Source organism: Drosophila sulfurigaster, chromosome 3 (assembly GCF_023558435.1).
Source record: "Drosophila sulfurigaster albostrigata strain 15112-1811.04 chromosome 3, ASM2355843v2, whole genome shotgun sequence".
Lineage (NCBI taxonomy): Eukaryota > Metazoa > Arthropoda > Insecta > Diptera > Drosophilidae > Drosophila > Drosophila sulfurigaster.
In genome coordinates this window covers 7,933,599-7,959,556 of record NC_084883.1, presented here as the reverse complement: position 1 = coordinate 7,959,556, position 25,958 = coordinate 7,933,599, and the positions used below count along the sequence as shown (strand labels likewise).

The following is a 25,958-nucleotide window of genomic DNA, read 5'->3' as shown; positions in this document are numbered from 1 at the left end:
ATTTCAAACGCAGCGCTTTTAAAATTATGATTTAAGACATTGACTTCGAATTTCATAAAAATATTAAAACACTCGGGAGAAAGATACAGTTGAGTGACCCTGACAATAAAATACTGACGAACGATTTTTACATTTGTGTGGCACACATACTGAATAGTACTTATTCACTAAAACATACCGAATTATGCCATTACATTCTAGAATATTTACATTTAGAATAAAAAAGTTGTAAATTATTAAACTTATATTCTATATTAAAAAAATTAGAAAGAATAATAAGTCGATAAAGCTCGAATATATTATATTACATTTTCAATATAAGCAAAACATTGTTTAACATAAAATAAAACTAATTAATATAATAAACCTAATTAAAATAAACCTAATTATAAACCTAATACGAAATTATACCGAAAGCTACATTTGGTATATCGGTATGCTATTGAACTCAAAATATTACCGTAGAGTACAAAATATGCGAAATTATCAAACAAAACAACTAAGAATCGACGGCAACTGCCGTTTTTGCCACATAGAGTAATTTTTGAAATAGCTTCTTTAATTTTAATCTTCTAGCAACCGAATTTTAATAAATTAGAAAGACTGTAGTCTTGACAGAGGAATACGTTGTTAATTGCTGTACTTTGGTTCTGTCCAGACCACAAAAAGCATACAAAATGCAGATACAATTTTTACATAAAATGTAGACAATTTTCTAGTTTTCGAAATATTTGTAAAAGCATTCCTGCAAATATCGGTAGAACACGATAAGTTCAAGTTAACTTAAGCATGAGTACTGGCAGCTAGCGTCTACTCTAACATTGTAGTTTACACGTTTTCGTCGTTCTTGAAATTAGCATTTGAACTGCTTCATATATAATAACATATAAATGCATTTATAGTATATAATATATAGTACATGCAAAATTTACACGCCTGCAATGTGCTACAGGCCAAATGATATCATAATAAATTATTATAAATCGCAATAATAAGGTCTTGAACTGCTCATAATAGAAACAAGTTGTGTTCATTGTAAGATTTTGTGTGCTGTACAATAATCCGAAAAGAATAAAGATGTAAACAAAGCAGAGAGCATTATTTGTTGTTCTCGAATAGCGAAGAGATTCGATCGTGCTTGAAGTCACTAATCTCATAAACCAGTGAACTTTCGTTATCGGTTGTCTCATTTCGTTCTCGTGCCTATTACAATTTTTTTTTTTTTTTTTTGGTATTGTTGTTTCTTGGGTTTATTTTAACAATAACCCCAAAAAAAAAGCTCTCAGAATTTCTATTTGACAATTTAATCACATGAAGTTGTTTTATTTCAATTAAATTGTTGGAAAAATTATAGAATGCCAGTTATTCATTCAAGCAATACAGAATTTTAGCACCATAATCGCATAACACCTCCTCATTAGTGATAACTAAGTTATCATAACGTATCCTGCACTTCAAACCTTTCTGTTTATCAACACGATCCACGACAAGTTTTCCATCATCTCCCAAGAGATGAGATATGGTGCACTTGGCATAACACTTCAGTATGAGTGACAAACTTTCTATGGGTGCTTTCTTTGATATGGGGTCCACTTCAGCTTCAGTTACTTCATATTCTTCTTGACATTCTTTAATTACGTCTTTACCATGACATATGCAAAGCTGAAATATATTACATTCTTTTATAGCTTTTTTAAGGGCGTGTTTGTACTGGAAATTACCACAGTCAGGAATAGGGATAGCAAGAAACCGATCTGCATTGCGAAATAGTTAAACGAACTGTTCAATTTAAACTGACGGAAATTGAGACGCTACCGACATTATTTATAGTCGATGGAAAAGCAACAAAAAACTAACAACACTGTTTTCTAACGTTTTGTTATCTATGTATACAAAATAAAAATAAAACAAAAAACAGCACCAATGCTTATTTCTATAACTATAAATCTGTTTACTGTTTACTAGTTAGTACTAGTACTAGTTATGACCTGCCTTTTGTTCTTATTATTTATTCATTAAAATAAAAATAAATAAACATTAATAAATATATGCTTTTTGTTTGTATATAAACTTTGTCGTTATATTAATAAGATTGATTTAAAATGCATACAAATACCAAAACCAATCTTGGAGTTAAAGAATCATAACTTATGTACTCACGTGAGTCCCATGAATGAAATACAAATTTTCCTGAAGAAACAATTCTAAATTTTTAATTCTAAAAATTTGATTTCATTTCATTTCAACAGTTTGTCAAGGGATGTTTCGTTGTGCACTGTTTAAAGTCGATGACGAGTCGTCTTTGAGATATGAACTTATTTTTATTTATTTAACAATTTTCATAAGTAAATCGCCAAGAAGTGTTTTAATTAAAAAAAAAAATAATAATGCATGTACCTACAACATATGTACATATAACACACATATAAAAACTATGTCATAGGTTTTCCCAAGATATTGGATCACGCGTTCAACTACGGTATCTATACCGGAAGATATGCGCACTTTATTAGATTTATGTAAAAATCGTGAAACTATCATTAATAGTGCACAAGCTTAACTTTGTTTGACCTTCAAATTTTGAATGTATAGTTGGTCGGCTTATCGCGACGCAATGTTGAACAAAAACCAAATCTAGCGGTAGCGTTAATATTACCGTACATATCACAAAGTATGTAACATATGGTTCTCAAGTAAAGCAATTTAAAACCAGAAACTGCAGACAGTTTTTGCCATATAAATTTATTTATTGGATAACTTTTAATTTTTTTAATTGCAAATAAAAAAATGATAAGGGGATTTTTGGAACTTTCGTCTCTGAGATCTACATAGCTGTTCATACGGACAGGTACAAATACGGACATTGTCTCGGATGTTGTCGCTGATCAAAAATATATAATATATACTTTATAGGGTCAGAGATGGCTTCTTTTGCCTCTTACCTACATTTGCTAAAGGCACAAAATTATAATACCTTTCAACCATACGAGTAGCGGGAATTAAAACACGTAATCGAAGCTGTACGCATTAGTTTTTGTTGTCACTATCTATCCGATATTCGATCGTGCTTAAAGCCTCGAATCGTTGCTTAGACTCATATCTCCTAAGTGGCGGTGAACTTTCGCTTTCACTTGTCTCGTTTTGTTCGCTTGCGTATTACACTTGTTGTTGGATATGTGATGTTGTTGCCTGTGCGTGAGATTTGGAAATTTTATTCAACTTACTTTTCGAAATTTTTAACTATAAGAGCGTTTCCGATTCTGTCTATAATTCTTAGAGAGGATTTAATATGGAGTGGTCAGTTGTCAGATTAAGACAATTTAATATTGAAGATCTTAATTTATGCTCGCTATAGCTCTGTACATTGTTTATGAATTGCGTGAACACTTTTATGTATAGTATGAAAAACTATACATATACATATATGTATGTATTTTAAATTTTGACTAAGACCCCTCTGGGTCTACTGCATAGAAAGTTAAAAAAGAACCACCCACAACTAAGATCTTCTGTGTTGTTCTTTTCAGAATTATTAAAATAAATTAATTAGAAAACCGGACGACATTGCGTATGAGTTATACAAATAGTTAAAAGTGAATATTCTTAGCTAAAATTCTTCCATTCACCAATTAAAAATCCCCGTATACTTCAAATGGCTGGAATATTCTAATTACTCTTGTTTTGGTACGCCAAATATTCAAAAATCTCAAATCGGCCACGATTGTCGAAATGATTTTAATTTAATATTGGATTACATTTCCCTCTTTGATCTTACTTGGGATTGATATATTTACATTTGGCCATAAGATTTTACGATTCCACTTTTAATTTCACTCTGAACGCTTATGCTCTGATAATGACTCTCCTCTAATTGCGAACGATTTTACATACATATTTTGTTTCCAGTTTCTTTTGGTTCGTTTTAATCCATTTTTTATGATTTTTTGTTCAGTTTATTCAGGTTGTTTAAATTAGCATACAGCTACCGGTGTAGCAGCTTAAAGTAATTATACATATATTATTAATTTCACATATTGACTATATTGACATAATATAGTGAGAGGTCAGAACTAGATTTCAATACATTAAGAATAATTCATACATATGTGTATACATCGCAGACAAATTAGGATATATGTAAGCAGGTATAGCAGGCAGATCTTGCGGTATCAGTCTTATTAGCAAAGCAAAGAAAAAGATGCGTTTAGGTAGCATTGCACGATATTGCAATTTCAATCATATTATGAGATTTATTTCAAATTGCTTATTTCAACAAAATAAAAACTTAAGAAAAAAGATCATCAAATTTCTAGTTGCAAATTTATGAATTGGTAAAAGTTACTTAGCAGGTTATCAATGCAAGCAATTCAAAATTTTAGCCGCATAATCACAAGACTCCTCCTCATTGTTGATAACGTAGCTATCGAATTGTTCCTTGCACTTCAAACCTTTTTGTTTACCAACACGTTCCACGACAAGTTTGCCATCGTCTCCCAAGATATCGGCTATGGTGCACTTGGCATAGCACTTAAGCTTGAGTGACAAACTTTCGATGGGTTGATCCCTTGGTATGGAGTCCAGTTCAGCTTCAGTTACGCCAAATTTTTTTTGACATTGTTTAAATAATTCTTCACCACGGCACATGCAAAGCTAAAATATATTATATGTTTAATAAATTGTTAATCGGAGTGTTCGTATTGGAAATTACCACAGCAAGGAATATGGATAGCACAAAAGCGATCTGCATTGCGAAAGAGTTAAACGAACTATTAAAATTGAACTGCCGAAAAGTGAGAAGCGGGTGGCCTTATTTCTAGTCAACGGAAGAGCAACATACTAACATATTATAGAAATTAATCGGCATCGAAATGACTCGAAATGAATATAAAAACTGATAATTAAAATCGACAATACAACAATGAAAATGCGTTTATTTTGCAGCACTGCGTACAAACATTTACTAAGTGGCAACCCTGCCATATTAAAACATTTGAAAAAAAACGATGAAATCTTTAGTTAGATAATCTTCATTTTCAAAATGACGGTTCAACGACTGGGAAACTTGGACCGGTGCATGGTTGGCATGCACTTTCCGATTAAAAGCTTGACATTGCGAATGACGCCAGATCCATTGGAGACCTCCGGGTGCTAACGATCCTCTTGGCCTGGTGCTCGCCCCGCCTGATAGCTGAACACATAAGAATTGTCAACTGGTTAGGAGTAAGTAAAGCAGATTGGACAACAGACGACGTCGTTACATCATTCATCCGCAAATTTTGTTCTTTTATATGCTTATCAACATAAATGTAGAAACCATTAAAAAGAATGTAAATACAATCTTGCAATCTTAATCACTGCCGGGAGAGTAGAGACGAGGAACCAAGGACATATTTAATAGAAGGAAATCTTTCCGTATATTATATTTTCTATATACTTAAATGAAAATTTCCTTTAACGACGAGCTATGAATACAAAATACAAAAAAATACAAAAGAAAAATATATAATCAAAGGATAGAACTGAATCTTAATTTTTTTGTAGTTCCTGTGATCCATTTCTGTGTTCACACAGACAGATAGACGGACGCACAGACTAACATGACCAAATCGTCCCCGTCCGTTGACGCTGATCAAGTAAATGTACACTATGGGGTCTGATATAGTATTCTTTCTACGCTTGGGTAGCGGTTTAAGAAAGCTTTCATAGAGATTTTGATTACCAATATAAATATGTTGCACAATTACAATTGCTGTTGAGAAAGACAAGAAGTTTGTGATCCAATTACAATTACTGTTAAATTTCGTAATAAATAACTTACACATTTTAACAAAAAAGATCAAAAAATTTCTGGTTGAGAATGTAATCACATGATGTTACTTTATTTTCACTCTAACTTGATTGTGTTTACATATGGGCGGGCATAAATCGTATATATATATACAGTATTTTGTGCAAATAAATATTATATTACCGCTCTCTGACGATTTGATTTTGATTCACCACGTATGCTCCATCATCTTCGCGATAACCTAGGCCCTTGTGGATGACGAAAGTCCAGAAGTAGAGTGTGTCACCCACTTTCAAGACAGTTTCACGATCCCGAAATGTCCATCGTCCCCTTCTCGCATTTGGTATATCTCGTGACCATCTGCCTGCTTCCAATCCATCAAATTCCTCGTTCAGTTTGCCATGGAACGCAAACAACGAAATGCCCTCATCATGAGGTATGGAGACCTCAAATCCCTTTGGAGAGAAGACTCGTATTCGGGCATTTGGCACTCTGTAAGCACTGCTGAATAATATCGTCACTAGAATGAGAGCAAGCCTTAATGCCAAAAGCATTTCTTATTTCGTTGACAGTTCTTTCCGATATGTAAAGCTTTTTTTTTAAATACACGAATGCTCTACAGAGAGAGGCAAGAAAGATTAACAAACAAGTCACATTAACTCACAGCTACTATATTGTTTGTGCTTAGTAGATTCAAATAATTCACAAAATATTGTATATATTTGAGAGCTAGCAGGTTATCAGTGAATTAATGACGTTTTAAATAATTCAGTACTTTAACAGCATATTCACATGACGTCTCCTCATTATTGATAACATAGCTATCATAACGTTCACTGCACTTTACAGTTTTCTGTAATCTCGTTTATGGCGTCCAGTTTTGCGTCAATTATACCTAGTTTTTCTCTACATTGTTCTTCACACTGGCATAAACCAAGCTGCCATATATTTAATACCATAGCTAGCAGTATGAGCAGCAGAAAAGCGATCTACATTGCACAAGAGTTAAATAAGCTGATCAAAATTGAAGATGTCATCGACATTATTTATAGTCGGCGGAACAGCAACAACTAACGTATTAGAAAACTTGATTGTGCTTCGAAATTACACTTGGATTGAAATTAATACAGATAACTGATAATTCAAATCGACAACACAACAATGGGAATACAACTGTTTTACAACACTGCCAACAAGCTTTTATCAGATGGCAACGCTGTCATATTAAAACATTTGAAAATTCAGTAATGTAACCTTTATTCAGTTGAACTTTTTTAGTTTGGCAATTTATGGATGGTATTGTCCATTTTCGTATTCACTGTGCTCCGACTGAGCAGCCAATGCCAAACGTTGAGCCTCCTGCTGTGCTCCAATAGCCGCATGCTCAGCAGCGATTCGCTCAAAGGCGCTCAAGTGCTTTTGTGTTGCATGAATAACGGCAGCGCTTCCACGGGGAGCGTGCGCAATGGCCTGCAAAAAACAAATGCAAATGCAATTAAATAAAATTCGGTCAAAATCTATGTGCTCACATGATCAAAGCTAGACTTACAACTTGGCCCGGTGTGTGGTTGGCATGCTCTTGCGCAATGCGATTGTAAGCGTCCAAATGCTTACGCTTTGCTGCCTTGACGGCAGCGCTGTCTTCCAGCTGATGACTCAGCTGCGGATGGAAGCCATGCTCATCGGCCACATACTGAACAGTGCGCACTTCGTTCTTGGGATCCACATAGGAGAAGGCACCACGGATGACACCAGATCCATCCGAGACCTCCGTATGCTGACGATCTACATGACCTGGTGCTCGGCCCGCCTGATAGCTGAACACATAGGGATTGGCAGGAGCATGTGGCTCGGGTGTTGTGCTCAAATGCAAATGTGACACATCGGCCTGACTAACGCCCAATGCACAAATAACGACCTTGCAGCATTAAGCCGGAAATTTAGTTGATGTTTATGCTGAGTAATAGAAGCTATGTCGCTTACCAAGATTATAAACTGCTTCATGATATATAGCAGACAGAGAGTGTTGTGTTTCTTTGTTGAGCTGCGTTGGGAAACTGAAACCGAAACCGAATACGAAACAGAAATGTCTGGCAATTTTTCGTTAGTCGCAATAGTTGGATTCACCAACAAAAAACAATCCCAACTCAAAACTGGTATTACTCAGTGCTTTAACTTGGCTTTCTCAGGTTCGCATTTTATACTCGTAAGCTACGCTTTAAAGCCAAACTTGTTTTCAGTTTGTTATTTTCGCATTCATAAACAAGACGTTTTAACATTTAAATTGTATTCAATTTATTTGTGTAGTTATAACATATATACTCGATGTTCGAACTTAAATCAAACTGTTAATAACCATCGTGATTACAAGCGCAATTGAACTTTCGGATGAGCAAATTAAATATATTAAATAATATATATTTAAATCTGCTGTGAATGTAACCTTTGTAAATCGCTACAAACAAAACAATCCGTCATCGCTGCATACATACATATGCAAATACCAATTGATGATCAAATGGTAGATTCAAAGCTATATAATTCATCTTCATTCCCATTTTGTTTTTATTAAAACCCACTTCCTTTATATAAGAAAACTCAGTTTTTATTCACTAAATATTTATTAATTGATAAAAGAGGCTCGACTTGGAACCACTTATTCTGTAAAATTTTGTAATTATTTATTTCTATAATTTAAATAAATACCTGACTTCCGCATGATGTTTACAAATCAACTGGGTTTCAAATACGTATTTAAAATTATTTATATTTTACAATCAAATTAATGTCGGATGGTCATTTTAAGCAGTTACAAAATGAAAAAGAATTACTATTGACAAATGGCGTACTTATTTTACAGAGAAAATGCATTTTCAGTATCACACGAGCTGATTTGCTCGCTATAACAAATATACATATGTATATATAGTGTGCACTTAAAGCAATTAACAAACATAAGACTAGGCTAATGTGCTGAGCGTCTGTGTTAGCCAGTTAGTATGAGCTGTGACATAGGTGTAGACTCCTGGGTATTGAGCATTGGCACACCCCAAGCCCCAGGAGACAATGCCCAGCAGCTTGAAGCGACCAGCAACGCTGGTGATGAGTGGGCCACCCGAATCACCCATGCAACTGTCACGATCGCCGAGTCCAGACTTGCTGCCAGCACAGAACATTGATCCCGTAACGGTGCCAGCACCAAAATAGTTCTGTGTGCACCTCTGACGATCCATTTGCACCACAGATGTGTAATGCAGACGCGGCGCTGTGACCACATTCTCGACTGTTGTGGAGCCCCAGCCGCTGACAAAGAGTTGTGCCTGCGGTAGCACATTATCCGTCGGCGTAACCAATGGGATGGCCTGTATCAATGGACTGTAGACGAGCGACCTTTGCAGCCATATCAAAGCGATGTCGTTGTTCATGTGCGTGGGTGCATTAAATTGCGGATGCGTGACGATGCGACGGGCACGAATGTAACTGCCACCACTGGACCACATGGTGGAGCCAGCGCGTATGGCATAGCTTAAAGGCTCGTTGCTCCTTGCCAGACAGTGGGCAGCGGTGAGGATGACATTCGGTGCGATTATCGTGCCGCCGCAGATATGACGATTACCCATCTGCAATGAGACCTGATGTGGAAAGTGCGTGATGTTTGTCTCCCAGCCGCCCACAATACGTCCATCTTGCGGGCCAGGATTGCTGTTGACTGCTGGCAGGTTGTACTCCTGTCCAGTGGCGGATGTTGCCAGAAGAGCAAAGCACATTAGTTGAAAGCACTGCAGCATGATGTGGTTGTGTTGCGATAGCTGATTTACGGATAAACTTCTCATCGCACTACTGGCATCTTTTATAGGCCAAGCCCTGCGTATCTCAGCGGGCTTATCGCAGCCAGCAGTTTGTTTGCGCCGCAGTCAAGGGCCGCCTTTACTGTTGTTGGGATTAACCTCATACGAGGTTACAACTTGGTATTTATGAATATATATGGAGCAGCGTGTGTATGCGTGTGTGTATGTGCGTGAGGGTCAAAATCATAGAGTGGAAGCAGTATAAGCAGGGTGCAGTTCTAATGTCTTGGCTTTTGCTCTTCCAATCATCTTTCCATCGCCGTCACCTGCTCCTTGAGGTAATCCAAATGATTAACGCTGTCCTGCATCACATCGTATTGATATCCCACATGCTGCAGTATTAGCGTCATTTTCTGTAGATTCTGGTTGCTATAATCGGAAACCACATCGACTTGCGTAAAGTTCTTAAGCGTCTGATGCATAATCTGCAATTAAATGTACTTGTAATTTAATTATTTATGAATTTTCTTATTCTTCGCCTACCTCATTTGTTTTGGAGCCTCGAACGATTTGCCTGGCCACAGATCCCAAATTGTTCACATTAACGCCAACGCGTGCACACAAACGTTTCTTGGAGTCATCAAACAGATGGCGTGCACTGGAACTGGAAGCTGATGCCATTTTATGCTTAGTTTCGTTAATATTTAATAATTTTCACAAAGCGATGTGTAAACAAAGCAAGAGGCCAAGGTAAATTATTGACTGATGTGTTTTGTAGCAATCAGCTCTGATGCGTGTACACCGTGGCGTTGCCAGATCTGCCAATTTGCGTTTCACAGCATTGGTCGTTTAAATGCATTTGAATTTTATTTCAGTTTATTTAATTTTTTATTTATTTACAATACCTTGTTACAATTTGTTCACTAAAGCATATAATACATAATAATTAAATATATTGTAATTATTTTAATTGAAAACTGGTGGATCTTTTAAGTTTACAGTACTAACAAATAACTAATAAACACACAGATTGATTTTTAATAGATCTTTATTCGATATTCTAATATCACATTGCATATACGCTGATTATTAACCAATGTATTTGTAACTACGTCTAAAACAATGTTTCACGTTTGGCTTGACGCCTTGACAGCGATTATTCCATGCAACCCATGCGGAGAATCCTTGCTGCTGCCTGATATACTTGGCACAAGCAATAGAGTACCTGATATCATCGCTGAGCAGCAGACGACAAGGCAAACGACAGAGATCCGTGGAGGGTCGCCCATCAGCCGGCTTACACCAGTAGCGATCATTGATTTGAAACAATCCCCAGTCCACGGATCCATCCACATTCGAAGGATTGATGGCTTTTGTATTAAATGAGCTCTCACCCTCGACCAGGCAAAGCCAATCCGGCAGCTCGCTGTAAGGAACGCCATAGCGATATAGCTTTCGGGCCAAGCTACATTTGCCGACCAGGCGGCAGCTGGACATCCGCAGACTTAACACGATTACCAAGGGCAGCCAAATCCACCAAATCAACGCTGTTGGCATCTTCTCGAGAATAAATGAAGATTAGAATTGCTCGAGCTGGCTTTTATACTCAATCTCAAATAACTCGACAGTCTAATTTTATTCTTACAAGCATTCACTTTATTACTCTCAAGAGGTTCGACACTTGAGCATAAATTAAGTACACTGATCAACAAAAATGCAAAACATATATTTAAACCTAAGAGACGGTGTAAATTGAATCCGCAAAAATTTTATTTGATGAATAGTCGACATTAAAAACTAAAATTTCAATTAAATTTAATTTTAAAAATAAAATATAAAATTCTATGAATGCAATTAATTTTCAAATTATAAATTCTAAATTAAACTAATTTAAACGAATGAAATCGAATAATCGGTGACAGTTATTTTTAGCTAATAATAGTAAAATAAATTACTAATGGTACTCCACTGAAAACACTTTGGAATCTTTTATAATCAATCTGTTCTTCGGTGTTATTAATCAGAGCTTACGATTCCCAAGACTTGTGCGGCCAATCAACCAGTTTGGCTGATATATGGAGTGGGAAATGCTCGACATTTATCCACATCATCGAATAATGAACTCACACACAACAGTTTCACTTTCAATAGCCGCCTCAGAATCTGAGCACAATATTCAATATTATTATTAATCTGGTGGAGAGGCCTCTTCAGAGTTGTCGGCGCCGCGTGCGCTACAAAAATGGAGATCGACCACTTGTTAAAATAAAACAATCGCAAATGTCATTCAACTTGGCAGCAAGTTATTCTTCAATTGTATTAAAAGTTGTATAAAAACATGTGCAATATAAAACAAAAGTCTAAAACTAGAACACTTTGGGCAACTCCTCCAGCTGTGGTGATGATGGATTCGTTGTTGGCTGATCCGCAGGCAATTGATATCCACTTTTGGGCAAATACTGTCGCTTCCTGGACATGGGACGCAGGACAATATGTGCCACACAAGTGCAGATGGCAGCTATGGCAAAGTACTTGAAACTCTCACGACCTCCCAGACGCTTAAACATAATGCCACCGATGAGCGAGCCAATCGAGAAGCCCAATCCATCATCCATGCCCGCCATGAGTCCCTGCACAGTGGCCGAGGTGCCGGGCGGCGCCACAGCCGAGGCATAGGCCACGATGCATGTGTAGCAGAGGGCATAGGTAATGCCCTGAAAGAAGAGTTCGACGCCAACCAGATACCAGGGATTGGGTATCCACGAGATGAGAGATAAGCGAACAGCATAGAAAAAGAAGCACATGCTCATGCAGTGCACATAGCCCAGCTTCTTAATGATCTTGCCGCTGTAAAAGAAGAATGGCACCTCACCAGCCAGACACTCTGCGGCCACCACGAGTCCTTCAATCAGCTTGATGTCCTGCATGTAGCCCGTCTCAGCTGCCACTTCCTCCACATGCCAGAACATGAAATAAATGATGAAGGAGTCAATGATGCCTGCAATGGTAGCAAACACCAAGAACGTAACAATCGGTGGCTGTTGCACCAGTTGCCACACATCCTGCCAAATGGATTCGGAGCCGCCAAGCTTGGGCATCTTCAGCTTAGAGACACTGAACAAATCCATTACGCTAAACACACACATAATGATCAAGGCGGGCGTGAAACTCTTGATGGCATCCGAGGTCCACAGATTGACAATAACGCCAGCTAGCAGCGCCGTGCTGCCAAATCCGATTGTGCCCCAAACACGCTGTGCTCCGTATTTGCTCTCCTCCTCGCCGAGCAGGTCAAAGCAGCAGGCATCCGAGATGGAATTGGTGACATTGAAGCCAATCGTTCCGATGAACAGCATGCAAACAAACAGCCAAAACTTGCCACTGCCATAGACACAACTGCCAATGTGCTGAAGGTGGCACGTGGCGGAACTGTTGCTCCACGAAATAGTCTCCTCCAGTTCCGTGAGACACGCATAATAACTGTCATTGCCATGCTGTAGATTTGGGCTTAAATTCAATCCAGCCACAGACTTTTGGTCCACAATCATCGTGCGAAAAGTGAAGTTCTGTTGACTGCATTCCGCCTGATGAGTCGCCTGGCAATATGCAGCGTTGCTGAAGAGTTCTGATGGACAGTGCGGTGGCTCCTCTGTCAATGACACTGTCCAAATGGAGCTGCTTTCCTCCAGCTCGATGGCATGTGGGGCACTTGGCAAGAAATAGAAGCCAGCATAGGCCAGCGTCATAATCACAATTAAAGTCATAAATATAAATTTACGCAGGTTCTGCAGAAAAATAACCGATAATTAAGTTGAGATACTTTGAGAAATCAATAAGCATTCAACTTACCATAAAATAGTCGGCCAGAAAGCCAACAAGTGGCTTGGCTAACACATAGAGAATTGGCAACACAGCGGTTATATAGCCCATAATGTCAGGTGGAATACCAATTTGTTTGCCTATCACAGAGAGCTGCGGCAATATTGGGCCCATTGCTGTAATATCAGTTAGATGATTGAAATGATGTAAAAATATACTTGTACTTACTTCAATATTAACATAACTAATAAGCGATATTAACTACCATTAATAATATTTACAAGTGTATCACCCAAGTATCCCAAATGATTAGTTTGTTATATGAAAAATATATATTTAAAGATTTTAAGTAGACTAGAAAACCTTTACGATCCTCGAAAAAATTAATAATTTATTATGTTACATTTAACGATTTAAAAAATTTTTTGTAACATTTAGAATTTTTTTTTAGCTCGACCAAAAAAGTGTTGTTATTATACCCGCTACCCAAGGGGTAAAAGGGTATTCTAACTTTGTGCTTCTAGGAAATGTATGAACAGGTGGAAAGAGGCATCTCCGATCTTGATCAGCGGCAACAGTCGAGACGATATAGCCTTGTCTGTCTGTCCGTGTAAACATCTAGATCTTAGAGACTATAATTTTTGGTACATAACATACAATAAGAACTATAGGCTTTATGATTCCTGATCAGATCAGAGAAGATCAGATACAAATCTTAGAAGTTATTAAAAAATAAATACTTTTGACTGGTATATTTCCCACTTTATTTGGTATATTTTGAATGTGTTACAGTATCATTATACCTAAAATAGCATTAGTTATATTTGTAGTACTTTTGCAGTATATTAATATTGTATATTTTGCTTTCATTCAAAACATGTAGCAAGTAGCTCACAGTCGAGCAGACTCGACTGTATATTTTTTGTAACTTTTTATATTTGATAAGTATCAAAATGAATATCAACTAATTTTCCATCATATTCAATGTCATATTGGATCAATACTTACCCGCCATGAAGAAGAAGAAATGTGCTTTTATTGGAAGCAGGCGTTTGTTAATTCGCGCCATTGTCTCAGAGTATTCCCCACTAAGGTGTGAGCAATTTCACAATAATACGAGTATACGAGTATCACAGTTTAATGACTTCATGCACTGACGCTGTAATCTTTATTGGCTGTGTCGATTCTCCTTGACTGATAAGACCATAGTTATAGTTACCGATCAGCTGAACTGTCTACTCCATTGAATCTGTTCTGCAATGGAAAATAATTATGTTAAATATGCGTTGCCATGAGTCTAATCTAATCGTTGAAGAGAGGAAAGCCTCTAACATTGGGCCAACATAAAAGTGTTGGCTCTAATATCTGCGATAATACTGAATGTACACAAACATATCTTTGTGTTTGTAATACACATAAGAAGTATTATCACTATAAGACGTGCCAAATCTTATCTCTAGTATACTTTCCTGCTAATTAATGCCTATATAAAGTGTTATATTATCTTTCAACCCATATTTATACATGTCTACGTTTTATATCTACCATTATACTATAACTTCACAGCTTTGCGGGTGTCGTATTTATTTACGGTTAAAAAAGGAACCATAGTAAATAAGTTTAAAGTAATATTTTAATCAACGAATTTATTAAGAACAATTGAATTATAAATAATTATAATAGTGGTAAATTATTGATTCTTATGATACAATCAAAATTAAATTATGTTAGCTTAAACAACAAAAAGAAATTTCATATTTAACCCTTAACAATATATATAATGACTAAGAAAGCATTCGCAATATTTCCATTACTTCAAATTAGGAATTAGTCTACCTCATTGATTACGCACAAAATGAGATCAAAGCTAATCGTTTGTTATGTAAACTTTAAAATATGTATGTTACATATATGCATATCGGTCAAACAAGTACAGTTAATGAACGTCGAGAAACCGGTTCGATATATACATACATATATGATAAGTATAGGAATATGTACAGGTAAACTTGACACAAATTAATTACAATCTCAAATTAGCCAAAAATGAATTGCACAAAATACAAATTTAACACAGAAAAGAGACAACCTGAAAACACAGCAAATGCTCAACTTCAAGATATCCCGCAAAGATTATTAATTGAACAAATTTCTTTTTGTAACCATAAACTCATTAAATATTAATCATAGGGTATACACTTCCAAAAGTCTTTTAGTTATCCATTAATCAAAACTCGAAAAGCCAAACCCCCCCAAATTAAAAATGGGGAATTTCCTCAACATATTTACACAAATAGCTGTGATTCGATGACGATCGCGAGTAAACGTCAACTAACTAGTTGAGTCAATATCGACAGGGGAAGCCGTAGAAGTTAACTACAAACTACCAACTATACAAATGTGAGTATCTATAGAATCCCAGTCATTTGAATACAATGTCACACTTTCAGAATACGAATATGAAATGCAATTAAACTGGGATTGAGATGAGATAGAAAATTACACGACAAGTTATGACGCGAGTTCACTTGAGACTGGAGATCAAGATGAAGGCGTTGCAACGCCGCCAAACCGAGAGCTGTGACTGAAAGTGAGTACACAACAGCAAACCCGCCTACAATCTACACGCTCTGTTGGGCAGACATTCGCTGATAAGCTGCAAGAAATGATAAGACGAGTGCCAATAATACTATAATAGCGATTGTACTTGAAAGCAAACAGAATCAGCTGGCATCGATAAAGCTGAAGATTTAGCTGGAATAGATATTCCATCGGAGATACTATCTAGTTGTATATTTTGTGCATTCTCTGTGGACTTTTGTGGGTTGTTCCCCACAGTGCTAAGCGAAGCGACGCACCTTACATTGATTCTGACAATCAATCAAAACCTGAAATTTCCAAAGCGCCACTTGACTGACTCATCAGCTGTGCGTAGAATGGTATTACGGAACGGGTTTTGCAGTTTCGCCGCATCGACATCGTACGGCACAGCACAGCACAGTATAGCACGGCAAGGCAGCTGACATTGTAAGCTCCAACGGAGGCTGTCGAACAGTCGCCGCTATTCGCCCGTCGCGTGTGCTCGACTCAGCGCATTCTCGGGATTCGAAAAACAAACTGAATATATTAATTCGAATATACAAAGTGTTGGTGCATATAATAAGTACACACATGTCAACATTGGTAGGCGTATTCGCGTTGACAGACCGAGTGCTGATAGCGCGATTAATTAACTAAAACAATTTGTAAATCGAGACTAAGTGTTGACTTAAATATTATTAAAATAAAGTGCTCTTTCAACACGTTTATTCATACTTATTTATATAGACATATATTTAATTAAATTGAAATAATTGAAGTAATCACACAACAATGCAATTGCTAGCATTCATCTTTATATGGTCGCTGGCCTTGCTCTTATCAGCATCGACTTCGGTCGCCATCGAGCCGCCCGACGATGGCAAATGTAAGTTCAAAGTTAACCCAAAAAAAAGCAGGTCATGTGATATTTAAATTTGGGAATAAATTAACAAACGATGCTACATCATATTCTAATGAATTTTGAGTGCTGATTGTGAATGAGTAAGCTTTAGTAGAGGATGATCTATAATTAAGTTTTTGAGTTGTATTATGAAATAGCATGCAACGGAGCTGCATTCGCTGGGTTTACCCACTTTTTTTATATTTTAGATATGATTGTTGACAGAGAATAATGTCAGCTATAGACTATAATTTATCTCATACCACCAAAAGATTATAGAAATGCTAAAATAAATATTAAAAAGTTATAATTTTGTTAAAACGAAACAATAACTTAGTTATTGACTTACCAAAAGCCGCTATTATAGCAGCTGACCTTCGGGTGGGGAAATAAAAAACAAGATGTACGAGGCGTTAGGCGTAAGCCGAATGTTTAATACGCTTTCTGCACTTTGAAATTCAATTGAAAAAAGTACCATAAATTGGTGAGATCAGAAGTGTTAATAGCTAACGACTGACTATGCAAACATATATATATATATATATACTATATATGTACATATAATCAAACTGAGATCTTTTATTTAAAACTTCTTTAGCTTATTCAATTAGCAATTTTGTGGCTGATGATAAATTTCTTGCAATTTGCAATGCTGAATTTAAAATAGCAATCTTTAATGCACATCATTTTATGACCATGTATAATCTCTGGCCAAATGATATTGAGCCCGTCCCCCAATAAATGAATACATAACACAATACTCCCTCAGCTGTGACTGCCTGCTGCCTCTTCCGCTGATAGCCGAAAAACCTGTCTGCCAGAGATTCGTTATAAAAAGTTGAGTGCCAGTAAAAACTGCACACACGCAGCGGCGACCTTGATTGATTCAATCTCTGGGCCAGTGGCCAAAATCTTTGAGTGGGATTTCCCCTCGTGCCCACAACAATGACAACATTTAATTGCAGCTACCTGTGAATTCTGCGTAACCGTAATAATATCAGAGATTCCCAGTGACGACTGTGATATGTAAATATTGTATAGTACAGCGTTAAACCGGTTGCGCATGCCCAAAACACAAGGGGGAATTTTATATTGTTTCTTTCGAATCTAGAGACTCTTTCTGAAAACTGCACGCAACGAAACGAATAATAATTCACACAAATAAATTATAATCAAGCAAACACAAGCTGGTTTTAAGTTCAGTTGAATGTGTATATTAAAGGTTAAACTTTTACTTTGGTTTCAGTGCGCGTTTGTGTGATAGAATCACGCGGCACCTATCGCAAAGCGCCCAAATTCTGTCCACAATTGTCGGCAACTAGCAACATTGAATGCGTTATTGGCGTGGATCGCTTGGACTGCGTTCGTCGCATACAGAAGGGCACCGCTCACTTTGGTGTGCTCACGTCCGAGGACTTGATTGCGACGCGGTGGGCAACCGCGGACATCTTGGTGGCCAGTGAACTGCGTTCGCATGCGTCGAATTTCGAGTATGAAGTTGTTGCCGTTGTGGATAACAATGCTGGCATACACACAGTCCATGATCTGCGTGGCGCCAAGTTATGTCATCCTGGTTATGGCTTGGAAAACCATTGGACAGAGGTGTTGGCCAATGTAAGTGGCAAATTATTGAAGCAATTATAAACTGAAATTAATTTCACATTTCTTTACGTTTTCGGTACAGTATTTGGAGTCAACGATGGTGGCAAAGTCATGCAATCCAGATCTCACGTTGACTGAAGACCGCATTGCAGCATCGGCCAAGTTCTTCGGTCCCAGCTGCAAAGCAGGTCCCTGGGTGCCAGACGCCCAACAGGATCGCGCTCTTAAGAATCGATATCCATCACTATGCGAGTTGTGCTATAATCCCTACAGTTGTGATGAGAACGACAAGCACTGGGGCCGTCGTGGCACACTCTATTGTCTGACTGGGGGAGGCGGTCAGGTCTCTTGGGCGCGTCTGGATGATGTGCGCAGTCACTTTGGCGTGAGTAGAGCATAAGTTGTTCCTCTTTCTTGTCCTCTAATATTTCTCATTTATTTCAACAGCTGGCTGGTCTGGCAGCTCAAGATGATCCAGCGAAATACAGTTACCTCTGTCCAGATGGTCATTTGCAGCCCATCAATGTGACAAAGCCTTGTCTTTGGATCTCAAAGCCATGGCCTGTGGTGGTAGCACGTCGCTCACATGCCGCCCAGGTGCAACGATTGGTCACTGGACTGTCGCATGATGAGCCGCACAGCTGGCAGAATGCCTTGATCAGTTTGCTAGAGACATATCATGTGTATACCAATCCATTGGACAATGTCATTCCCATCAACGATTATCTGGATCAGGCTATTGGCTATCAGTCGGCATATAGCTTCCCCGAATGCAATCCGCCACGCTCCATAGTGGTCTGCACCACATCGATTATTCAGCACATCAAGTGCACCTGGTTGCAGGAGGCATCACAAACGTACGGCGTCGAGCCGAACATACAGTGCATTCGCACCATGGATTTGGAGCATTGCATGGATAATGTCAAATACAAGAGTGCCGATGTGATGCTGGTGGATCAGGAGCAGCGTGTGCAGGCGCAAAGGGATTACAATTTGAGGCCGCTGCTGTACGAGTTTGCACAGCAAATGCATGATCGCTATGTGACTATTGCAGTGGTGCATAAGGATGCCAAGTTTAAGAGCTTTAAGGACTTAAGAGGAGCACGTGCATGCCTGCCCAGCTATGAAGGCGCTGCACATTTGGCCGTGCAGGAGACCATTCTAAATGCAACCGGTAGCATGCACTCGCTGAACGGCTATTTCAATCGCGACTCTTGTCTTTGGAATCCACACAAGGGACGTAAGTGTCCATCGCACTATGCGGGCGAGGAAGGCGCCTTGCGTTGCCTGGCCGAAGGTGCCGACGTGGCCTTTATTAGCTCCAGCATCTACAAGAAATACGTAAGTGGCAACATCACCTCAGATTGGCTAAAGCAAAGCAAGCCGCAATCTTACCGCTTGTTGTGTCCCTACGGCGGCACCGAGCGTTATTCAAAGTTCGAATACTGCTATCTGCACTGGACAACGCGTGGCCACTTGATGACCCACGATCTAACAGAGGCGCGACACAACGAGATCTACAATTCACTTCGCGACATGGATCATCTATTTGGCCGCCATTACAAGAGCGAATCACGTCCCTTTACACTCTTTGGTGTCTTCGACAGACAGAACGATGTGCTGTTCCACGACAACACAGATGCTCTCTTTGGCTTGCAGGAGGTGCAGCGGGATGATGCCAGGCGCAACATGGAGCACATATATCAGCGATACACATTGCAGTATTACGCTGTCAAAGGAGAGGAGGAAAGCTGTGGACAGCGCTGGAGCAACAGTAGCAATGGTTGCATTGTTGTGTTGCTGGCTGCAGTTGCTTTGTGGCTTCAGCAGCGTGTATAATACGTTAATTTAGTCATGCACATGTGCACAATTCAAATTATTTATTGTGATATTACTTTAAATGTGCCCACAGTGCAGTGTAAATAATGTTTAGCAACAACACGAATACAAACAAATGTTTGCATACACCAATGTTGCAAAACGTAACAAACTGCAATAGGTACGCTGTTCACAGTGAAACAAAAAGTCAATTTACTATTAAGCAGCAAACAAATACTAGATGCAAACAAATTGTAGTCTTTGTATTTGACACCCTGTACTATATACTAGTGATATCTTCTAACATTAAAATTATACTAAATAAACAGTAAAACATTAGCAAACACTGCACATCAGCTGTGCGCATTTGTTATTGTTGCTATGCTACTATCGTTGTTGCTATGCAAACGATAAAAATTGTCACAACGAAATTGTCCTTTTCATTTGCCATGAGCTGAATATACAATTAAAATTGATTAAACATACATACGTCGTCATTTCAAAAACTAATTCAATTCAATGCGAAGCGAAGAACAAGGAGTAGCTGTCTAAAGATGTCAAAGAACTCGACGCGCACAACAAGCAAAAACATCGTAAGAATTGACACACAGAAAAAGCTTCACAGCACAAAGCACAACAAGAAAACAATTATTCAAATAATCAATGGATTTGCTGCACAATAATTTATATGTCGCTCTGCACTTTCGACACTACCACTTACCACTGAGTTGAGTTCATAGTTCTGAACGATATTATTATTGTATGCATCGCACCCACGTACGCACGCATATTTTGTGAATTAATTAATTGTAATCAATTAAAGTGAGCAGCGATCGCTCAGTCTGTGAGAGCACAACAAATACATATCTTTTGTTTGTCGATCGGTGTTGTAAAATGCCATAAAAACCAGCTGATTTCATTGACGCGCAATACTGGTATTTCAAATATACATTGAATATGGATTTCTTATTGATAGCCGAAAAATGAACCACAGCCACGGAGGGCAACAAAGTCGCCAGCAACAAGTGAAACTCCAACAGCAACAACAACAGCAGCCAGAAGTAGCAAGCTAAAAGTCAAGCAACAGGACAGTGTTGAAGGCGAAAGAAGCCTAAAGAAAACCACAAAGATTGCAACATCGAATGCATCGGCAACGGCAACCACAAGTAAAAGCACAACGCCAACAAGTAGTAAAAAGTCGCTGACGTTGCACACAAACAACAACAGCAACAAGGAACGTCAAGCACCCGGGAGCAAGCGAACAACCCCATCGCCCACAACAAAGACAACAAGCACATTGCGTGCAAGCAAACAACCACCTGCAACTGCGGGCATTAAAGCTAAGCCGAATGCAGTGCTAGACACGTATCACAGTGTGACGGTGTCGTCGCCACCATCGAAGCGCAGAGCGCAGCCAAAACAACAGGAAGAGCAACTGCAACCACCGCGTGTTAGAACCTTTTCGCGCACTCTGCAGCCGGATGAAATTGTTGTGCTTAAAAGGGAGTCGGCCAAGCAGCGCAGTGAACTGGAAGTACAGCAACAACAATTGCAAGTAAAAGAGTTCAAGCAACCGGTGGCATTCGAGGTAAACTTTGAGGTTGCTGCCAAGAAACAAGCACAGGAATCGGACAACTATTCGGATGACTTTGAATCCTATGAATCTGACTTTGAGACAGATGCCAGCACTCCAGAAGAAGATGACGAGCACGAGGAGCAAGCTGTTGCTGATGAAGATGAAGACGAAGATGATGATGAAGATGTCGACGAACCGGAGGAAACAGAAAAGCCTATTGCCGAGGAATACAACGAAGATGATGATGGTGATGAGGAAGACTCGGAGCCCACACAAAATCCTATAACAGTGATACAACGCGACAAGGATTTGGATAGAAAGTTGGACTCTGGTCACTATGACATGCACTCACGACAACGACAACGTTCTGGCACACAACAACCAGACGACAGCTTCGATACCAACAGCATGGCCAACTCGGATCAACTGGACTCGGGCATTAGCAGCTATGGCCTTGCTCCGGCAGTCGAGCGTTCCACAACTAATGTACACTATGGAGGCTATGAGGAGTTCGTGTCACGTCCGGTGATTAGCAAACGTGGCCTGGAACTGATGCGTAAACTGCGCTTTGACCACCTCGATTACCAGCTCTTTGAGATGAAGCCGTTGAGCTATGAGGGCTACATGCAGAGCTATGGCAAGCTAAACACATGCCAGCTTGCCACGCAAACGCAGGCCCAGCACATAGACATGGAGTGCCAGACAGTGGAGGTGCACACACGCACTAGCTGGACACAGCATCCTCCCCACTATGGCGGCCAGTTGGTGCTCAGCTGTTCTGGCATTGCGGCCAACGAAGCCGACAAACTTAAAGCTATAGAAAAAGCTGATGCTTTTGAGACTAGCTTGGAACGCTTGGAGCTGCTGCATCTGGCAGATCAGCACCGAGTGCTGCAACAGCAGCGACAACGTTTGAGCAAACCCAACGACTTTGAACGTTTGGGCGTGTTCCTTCACAAGGCATCGCTGTTGCTGGGCAAGGTGCTAAATGCTCCATCCGCGAATCATCCCAAGCGTCAAGTGAGCCTGCTTCAGACAGGTCTTCTCAATGCGCTCAGCGTGCGTCGCATTTTTGCCAGTGCGGGACAACAGCAGCTTGTGGTCACCGTGCACGAGTGTCCGCCACAAACCAATGTCTATCGCGATGACTTTGCCAATCTGCTAATGGTTTGGTCACTCACCGATACGAACAAACCACTGCGTCTACTCTCGACCTGGGCTGAGGTTTGTCGCGTGGCCTTCAGTAGTGAAGCGCCCGACATCATTGTGGCCGGTCTGCGTGATGGCAGCGTAGCCATGTGGGATCTACGCGAGACACATAGTTACTGCTCCAAGTTGGATGGCCATTTAACACATTTTGCAGCGACCCAATCTGTAGTGCCCTCATTGCAGGGCACAACTGTTCTGGACTTGGGCGCCGTTGTGGATGTGCGCAGCTTTCGACCATCACCCAAGACAGCGACAATGAATTTAGGCAGCAGTTTAACGCTGCCGCACAAGGATATTCAGGTAGACGAGACATTTTCATAGCAAGAAGTCAATTTAATCTATTTATTGTTTCAGTATGCAACGCTCAATGACTCGGGACTGCTCACGATCTGGACACTTGTGGAAAGCGGACGTGGAGGTGGTCCGCAGGGCGCCAATGAGTACAGTTCACCTTGGGCACGAGTAAAGCTGCTGCAAGCCGCTAGCTGTGATCTGCGTGACTATCTGGAACGTCGTCTGCTGAAGCGCAATCAGAGTGCCTATGAGAAGACCAAGTCCCTCTTCCAGGGCAACGTCTACAGCGATGAGCTGCTACGGGAGCTGAACGAGACACAGACACTGACAGCATCGTTGGCAGATCAGGGTCTGCAAGGACTTCGTTTTAGTGGCATCGATGCGGGCAGCCAGCTCATCTATGTGTGCACCAATCGCAACTTTGTATTGTGCTGCACGCGCAGCCTAAAAACTGAACGCTTCACCCGCATTGGACTCCATGAGAGCCGTTTTCTATTCCCGACTGCGTTGTGTGTGCTCGCCAACGAAAACTTTGTGGCCGTAGGTCTGTCGAATGGGTCTGTCATGATACTCAATTGCAATCAAAGGCAGCGCCAACGTTTGCAGCGACCTATCACGGCCATGCCACCAGCAGCCATTGCACCCTCACCCGATCCAGAGACGGGCAAATCATGCGCCATACAAAATATTATTCTCAACGAGCGGCGCTCCTTTGAGCAGCAGAATTTGGAAAGTAGCAGCAGCAGCTTCGGCTACGATGCCCGACCCAACACCGCCTTGCAGCTGTTGCGGCAACCGCTTCGCGCATATGAGCAGCGCGTCTTTGACCAACAACTGCTCCTCAGTGGAACTGCTTTGCGCCAGCATCTTGTCCAGGCGCTCGTTCAATCCAGCGACGGTTGGAAGTTGTTTGCACTATCCAATGGCTCTGTACGCAGTTATGACTTTCATTTAGATCGTGAATTAACCGATCTTGGTCTGGAAGTTCAATCACCCGTAACGGATATTGCTGCTGCGAGCAGTTTCACAATTGCACAGCATTTGTTGGTGCTAGAGGCTGGTGGACAGGTCAAGATGCACACGCTCAACTTGTAGTTTGTTAATATTTATGTTAAAGTTGATTATGTTAAAAGTAGCCAAGAATAAATTCGTTTTCATACCATATCTCTATAAATTTAAGAGTCTAAACTGCAGTAAAATTAAATTTTTTCTTAACTACATATTTGTCTCATACTGCTTGTTGAAAATTTGGGAATATTTAAATGGACTAGTTGCAAATAACAGATTAAGAAATTAATATAGTCGAAATTGTAAAAGCTGGATGATTAAGTTTTGTTCTCCTGAAAGTTTACACAACGTGATCGAGCTATTAGAATTTATTTCTTAGCCATTCAAATTGTCCTTCTCTTTCAAATGAAATCGATGACAAGCAACAACCTGTACCACTTTGAAATAAAAGGTAAGTAACAAAGCTACTGTTGAGCGTACTCGACTGTGATAAACCCGCTATCCATTATCAACAAAAGCACAATAGTGAAGTTTTCTTCCTAAAATATATCAAATCAATATACCGAAAAATGCAACAATATACCAAAGGCTATATTTGTTATATCAATATACCGGTATGTTGAAAAAATATCTTAAACTTGAAAAAGCGTGACGTTAACTTAAAACAAACGTGATCTGCATCCTTAGCTTAGCTTTTTCTCTTATGTATAATCTCTGAAATTCAGTTTTCCATACGGACAGGTAGACGGACAGAAGTCTCAGCTGTATTATTACTTCGTACCAGTAGAAAATGTGTTTAACAGGCAGAAGGAGGCATCTATGACCCCATAACGTACATATCGTATTATACAATCTTGTCAGTCTGAACATCTATATATCAGAGACTATAAGATATAGAACACTTATTATTATGCCATCTCCACTTCTGCTTAAAAAAATAAAACGAACAGTCACCAAAACTGGAGCTACGACTTTTGGTTCTTACGTAATAAAAGTTTTTATGATTCCTGTAAATTTGGTTGCAATCAGATAAAAAGAAATAATTTATATGGTAAAAAAGGGTCACGGATGTCAGTTATAATTTTTGTATTTTTTTGGAACATCAATTTGGTATATGTCAACGAAAATACCGGACGGTCTTGCCTTCATTGAGGTGGGTATCATATACATATGTATCTCACAGACTTTTTATACCCGCTGCCCATAGGGTAGAAGGGTATTATAACTTTGTGCCAGCAGGAAATGTATGTAACAGGTAGAAGGAGGCATCTCCGACCCTATAAAGTATATGTATTCTTGATCAGCGTCAACAGCCAAGACGATATAGCCATGTCCGTCTGTGTGTCTGTGTGTCTGTCCGTATGAAACAGAGACTATAAGAGATAGAGCTACAATTTTTGTTCGACAGCATTTGTTATGCTTGCACGCAGATCAAGTTTGTTTCAAATTTTTGCCACGCCCACTTCCGCCCCCGCAAATAAAAAAAATCTAATAACATGCGTACTTTTAAAGCTAGAGCGAATTTTGGTATATATAATAATTACTATAGTAGTTATGATTCCTGAAAATTTGGTT

General features: G+C 39.4%; 10 protein-coding genes across 11 annotated transcripts; 2 read left to right on the top strand and 8 right to left on the bottom strand.

The window, feature by feature from the left end:
* Window positions 1-1,294: 1,294 nt before the first annotated feature.
* On the bottom strand, window positions 1,295-1,832 carry LOC133844594 (uncharacterized). Its single transcript, XM_062278664.1, has 2 exons — window positions 1,722-1,832; window positions 1,295-1,662 (listed from the first exon to the last, which is right to left on the bottom strand). Exons 1-2 carry the CDS (start codon window positions 1,758-1,760, stop codon window positions 1,363-1,365), a joined length of 339 nt encoding a protein of 112 aa, XP_062134648.1. The 5' UTR covers window positions 1,761-1,832; the 3' UTR covers window positions 1,295-1,362.
* A 2,371-nt stretch (window positions 1,833-4,203) lies between these two features.
* Window positions 4,204-4,868, bottom strand: LOC133841903 (uncharacterized). The gene is made up of 2 exons (XM_062274746.1): window positions 4,709-4,868; window positions 4,204-4,650 (listed from the first exon to the last, which is right to left on the bottom strand). Exons 1-2 carry the CDS (start codon window positions 4,745-4,747, stop codon window positions 4,354-4,356), a joined length of 336 nt encoding a protein of 111 aa, XP_062130730.1. The 5' UTR covers window positions 4,748-4,868; the 3' UTR covers window positions 4,204-4,353.
* A 1,079-nt stretch (window positions 4,869-5,947) lies between these two features.
* LOC133842186 (gram-negative bacteria-binding protein 3) lies at window positions 5,948-6,432 on the bottom strand. Its single transcript, XM_062275179.1, has one exon. The coding sequence runs from the start codon at window positions 6,340-6,342 to the stop codon at window positions 5,968-5,970; it is 375 nt and encodes a 124-aa protein (XP_062131163.1). The 5' UTR covers window positions 6,343-6,432; the 3' UTR covers window positions 5,948-5,967.
* Window positions 6,433-7,028: 596 nt separating this feature from the next.
* LOC133842632 (cuticle protein 7) lies at window positions 7,029-7,962 on the bottom strand. The gene is made up of 3 exons (XM_062275814.1): window positions 7,772-7,962; window positions 7,338-7,706; window positions 7,029-7,258 (listed from the first exon to the last, which is right to left on the bottom strand). Exons 1-3 carry the CDS (start codon window positions 7,790-7,792, stop codon window positions 7,076-7,078), a joined length of 573 nt encoding a protein of 190 aa, XP_062131798.1. The 5' UTR covers window positions 7,793-7,962; the 3' UTR covers window positions 7,029-7,075.
* Window positions 7,963-8,535: 573 nt separating this feature from the next.
* LOC133842631 (trypsin beta) lies at window positions 8,536-9,848 on the bottom strand. Its single transcript, XM_062275813.1, has one exon. The coding sequence runs from the start codon at window positions 9,619-9,621 to the stop codon at window positions 8,749-8,751; it is 873 nt and encodes a 290-aa protein (XP_062131797.1). The 5' UTR covers window positions 9,622-9,848; the 3' UTR covers window positions 8,536-8,748.
* A 19-nt stretch (window positions 9,849-9,867) lies between these two features.
* LOC133842633 (uncharacterized) lies at window positions 9,868-10,348 on the bottom strand. Its single transcript, XM_062275815.1, has 2 exons — window positions 10,120-10,348; window positions 9,868-10,061 (listed from the first exon to the last, which is right to left on the bottom strand). The coding sequence occupies exons 1-2, from the start codon at window positions 10,255-10,257 to the stop codon at window positions 9,882-9,884; spliced, it is 318 nt and encodes a 105-aa protein (XP_062131799.1). The 5' UTR covers window positions 10,258-10,348; the 3' UTR covers window positions 9,868-9,881.
* A 276-nt stretch (window positions 10,349-10,624) lies between these two features.
* LOC133840675 (lysozyme P) lies at window positions 10,625-11,438 on the bottom strand. Its single transcript, XM_062272631.1, has one exon. It carries the CDS (start codon window positions 11,131-11,133, stop codon window positions 10,666-10,668), a length of 468 nt encoding a protein of 155 aa, XP_062128615.1. The 5' UTR covers window positions 11,134-11,438; the 3' UTR covers window positions 10,625-10,665.
* Window positions 11,439-11,857: 419 nt separating this feature from the next.
* Window positions 11,858-21,146, bottom strand: LOC133840674 (major facilitator superfamily domain-containing protein 6-A). Of its 2 annotated transcripts, none has more exons than XM_062272630.1 (4): window positions 21,018-21,146; window positions 14,404-14,649; window positions 13,426-13,571; window positions 11,858-13,361 (listed from the first exon to the last, which is right to left on the bottom strand). In XM_062272630.1, exons 2-4 carry the CDS (start codon window positions 14,462-14,464, stop codon window positions 11,943-11,945), a joined length of 1,626 nt encoding a protein of 541 aa, XP_062128614.1. In that variant the 5' UTR covers window positions 14,465-14,649; window positions 21,018-21,146; the 3' UTR covers window positions 11,858-11,942. The 2 variants fall into 2 exon arrangements, with proteins under 2 accessions (XP_062128614.1, XP_062128613.1); XM_062272629.1 differs by lacking the exon at window positions 21,018-21,146 and adding an exon at window positions 15,899-15,993.
* On the top strand, window positions 16,382-20,596 carry LOC133840673 (transferrin). The gene is made up of 4 exons (XM_062272628.1): window positions 16,382-16,861; window positions 18,123-18,490; window positions 18,561-18,863; window positions 18,926-20,596. Exons 1-4 carry the CDS (start codon window positions 16,768-16,770, stop codon window positions 20,315-20,317), a joined length of 2,157 nt encoding a protein of 718 aa, XP_062128612.1. The 5' UTR covers window positions 16,382-16,767; the 3' UTR covers window positions 20,318-20,596.
* Window positions 20,689-24,537, top strand: LOC133840672 (uncharacterized). Its single transcript, XM_062272627.1, has 3 exons — window positions 20,689-20,889; window positions 21,273-23,381; window positions 23,436-24,537. The coding sequence occupies exons 1-3, from the start codon at window positions 20,851-20,853 to the stop codon at window positions 24,468-24,470; spliced, it is 3,183 nt and encodes a 1,060-aa protein (XP_062128611.1). The 5' UTR covers window positions 20,689-20,850; the 3' UTR covers window positions 24,471-24,537.
* The last annotated feature ends 1,421 nt before the right edge of the window (window positions 24,538-25,958 follow it).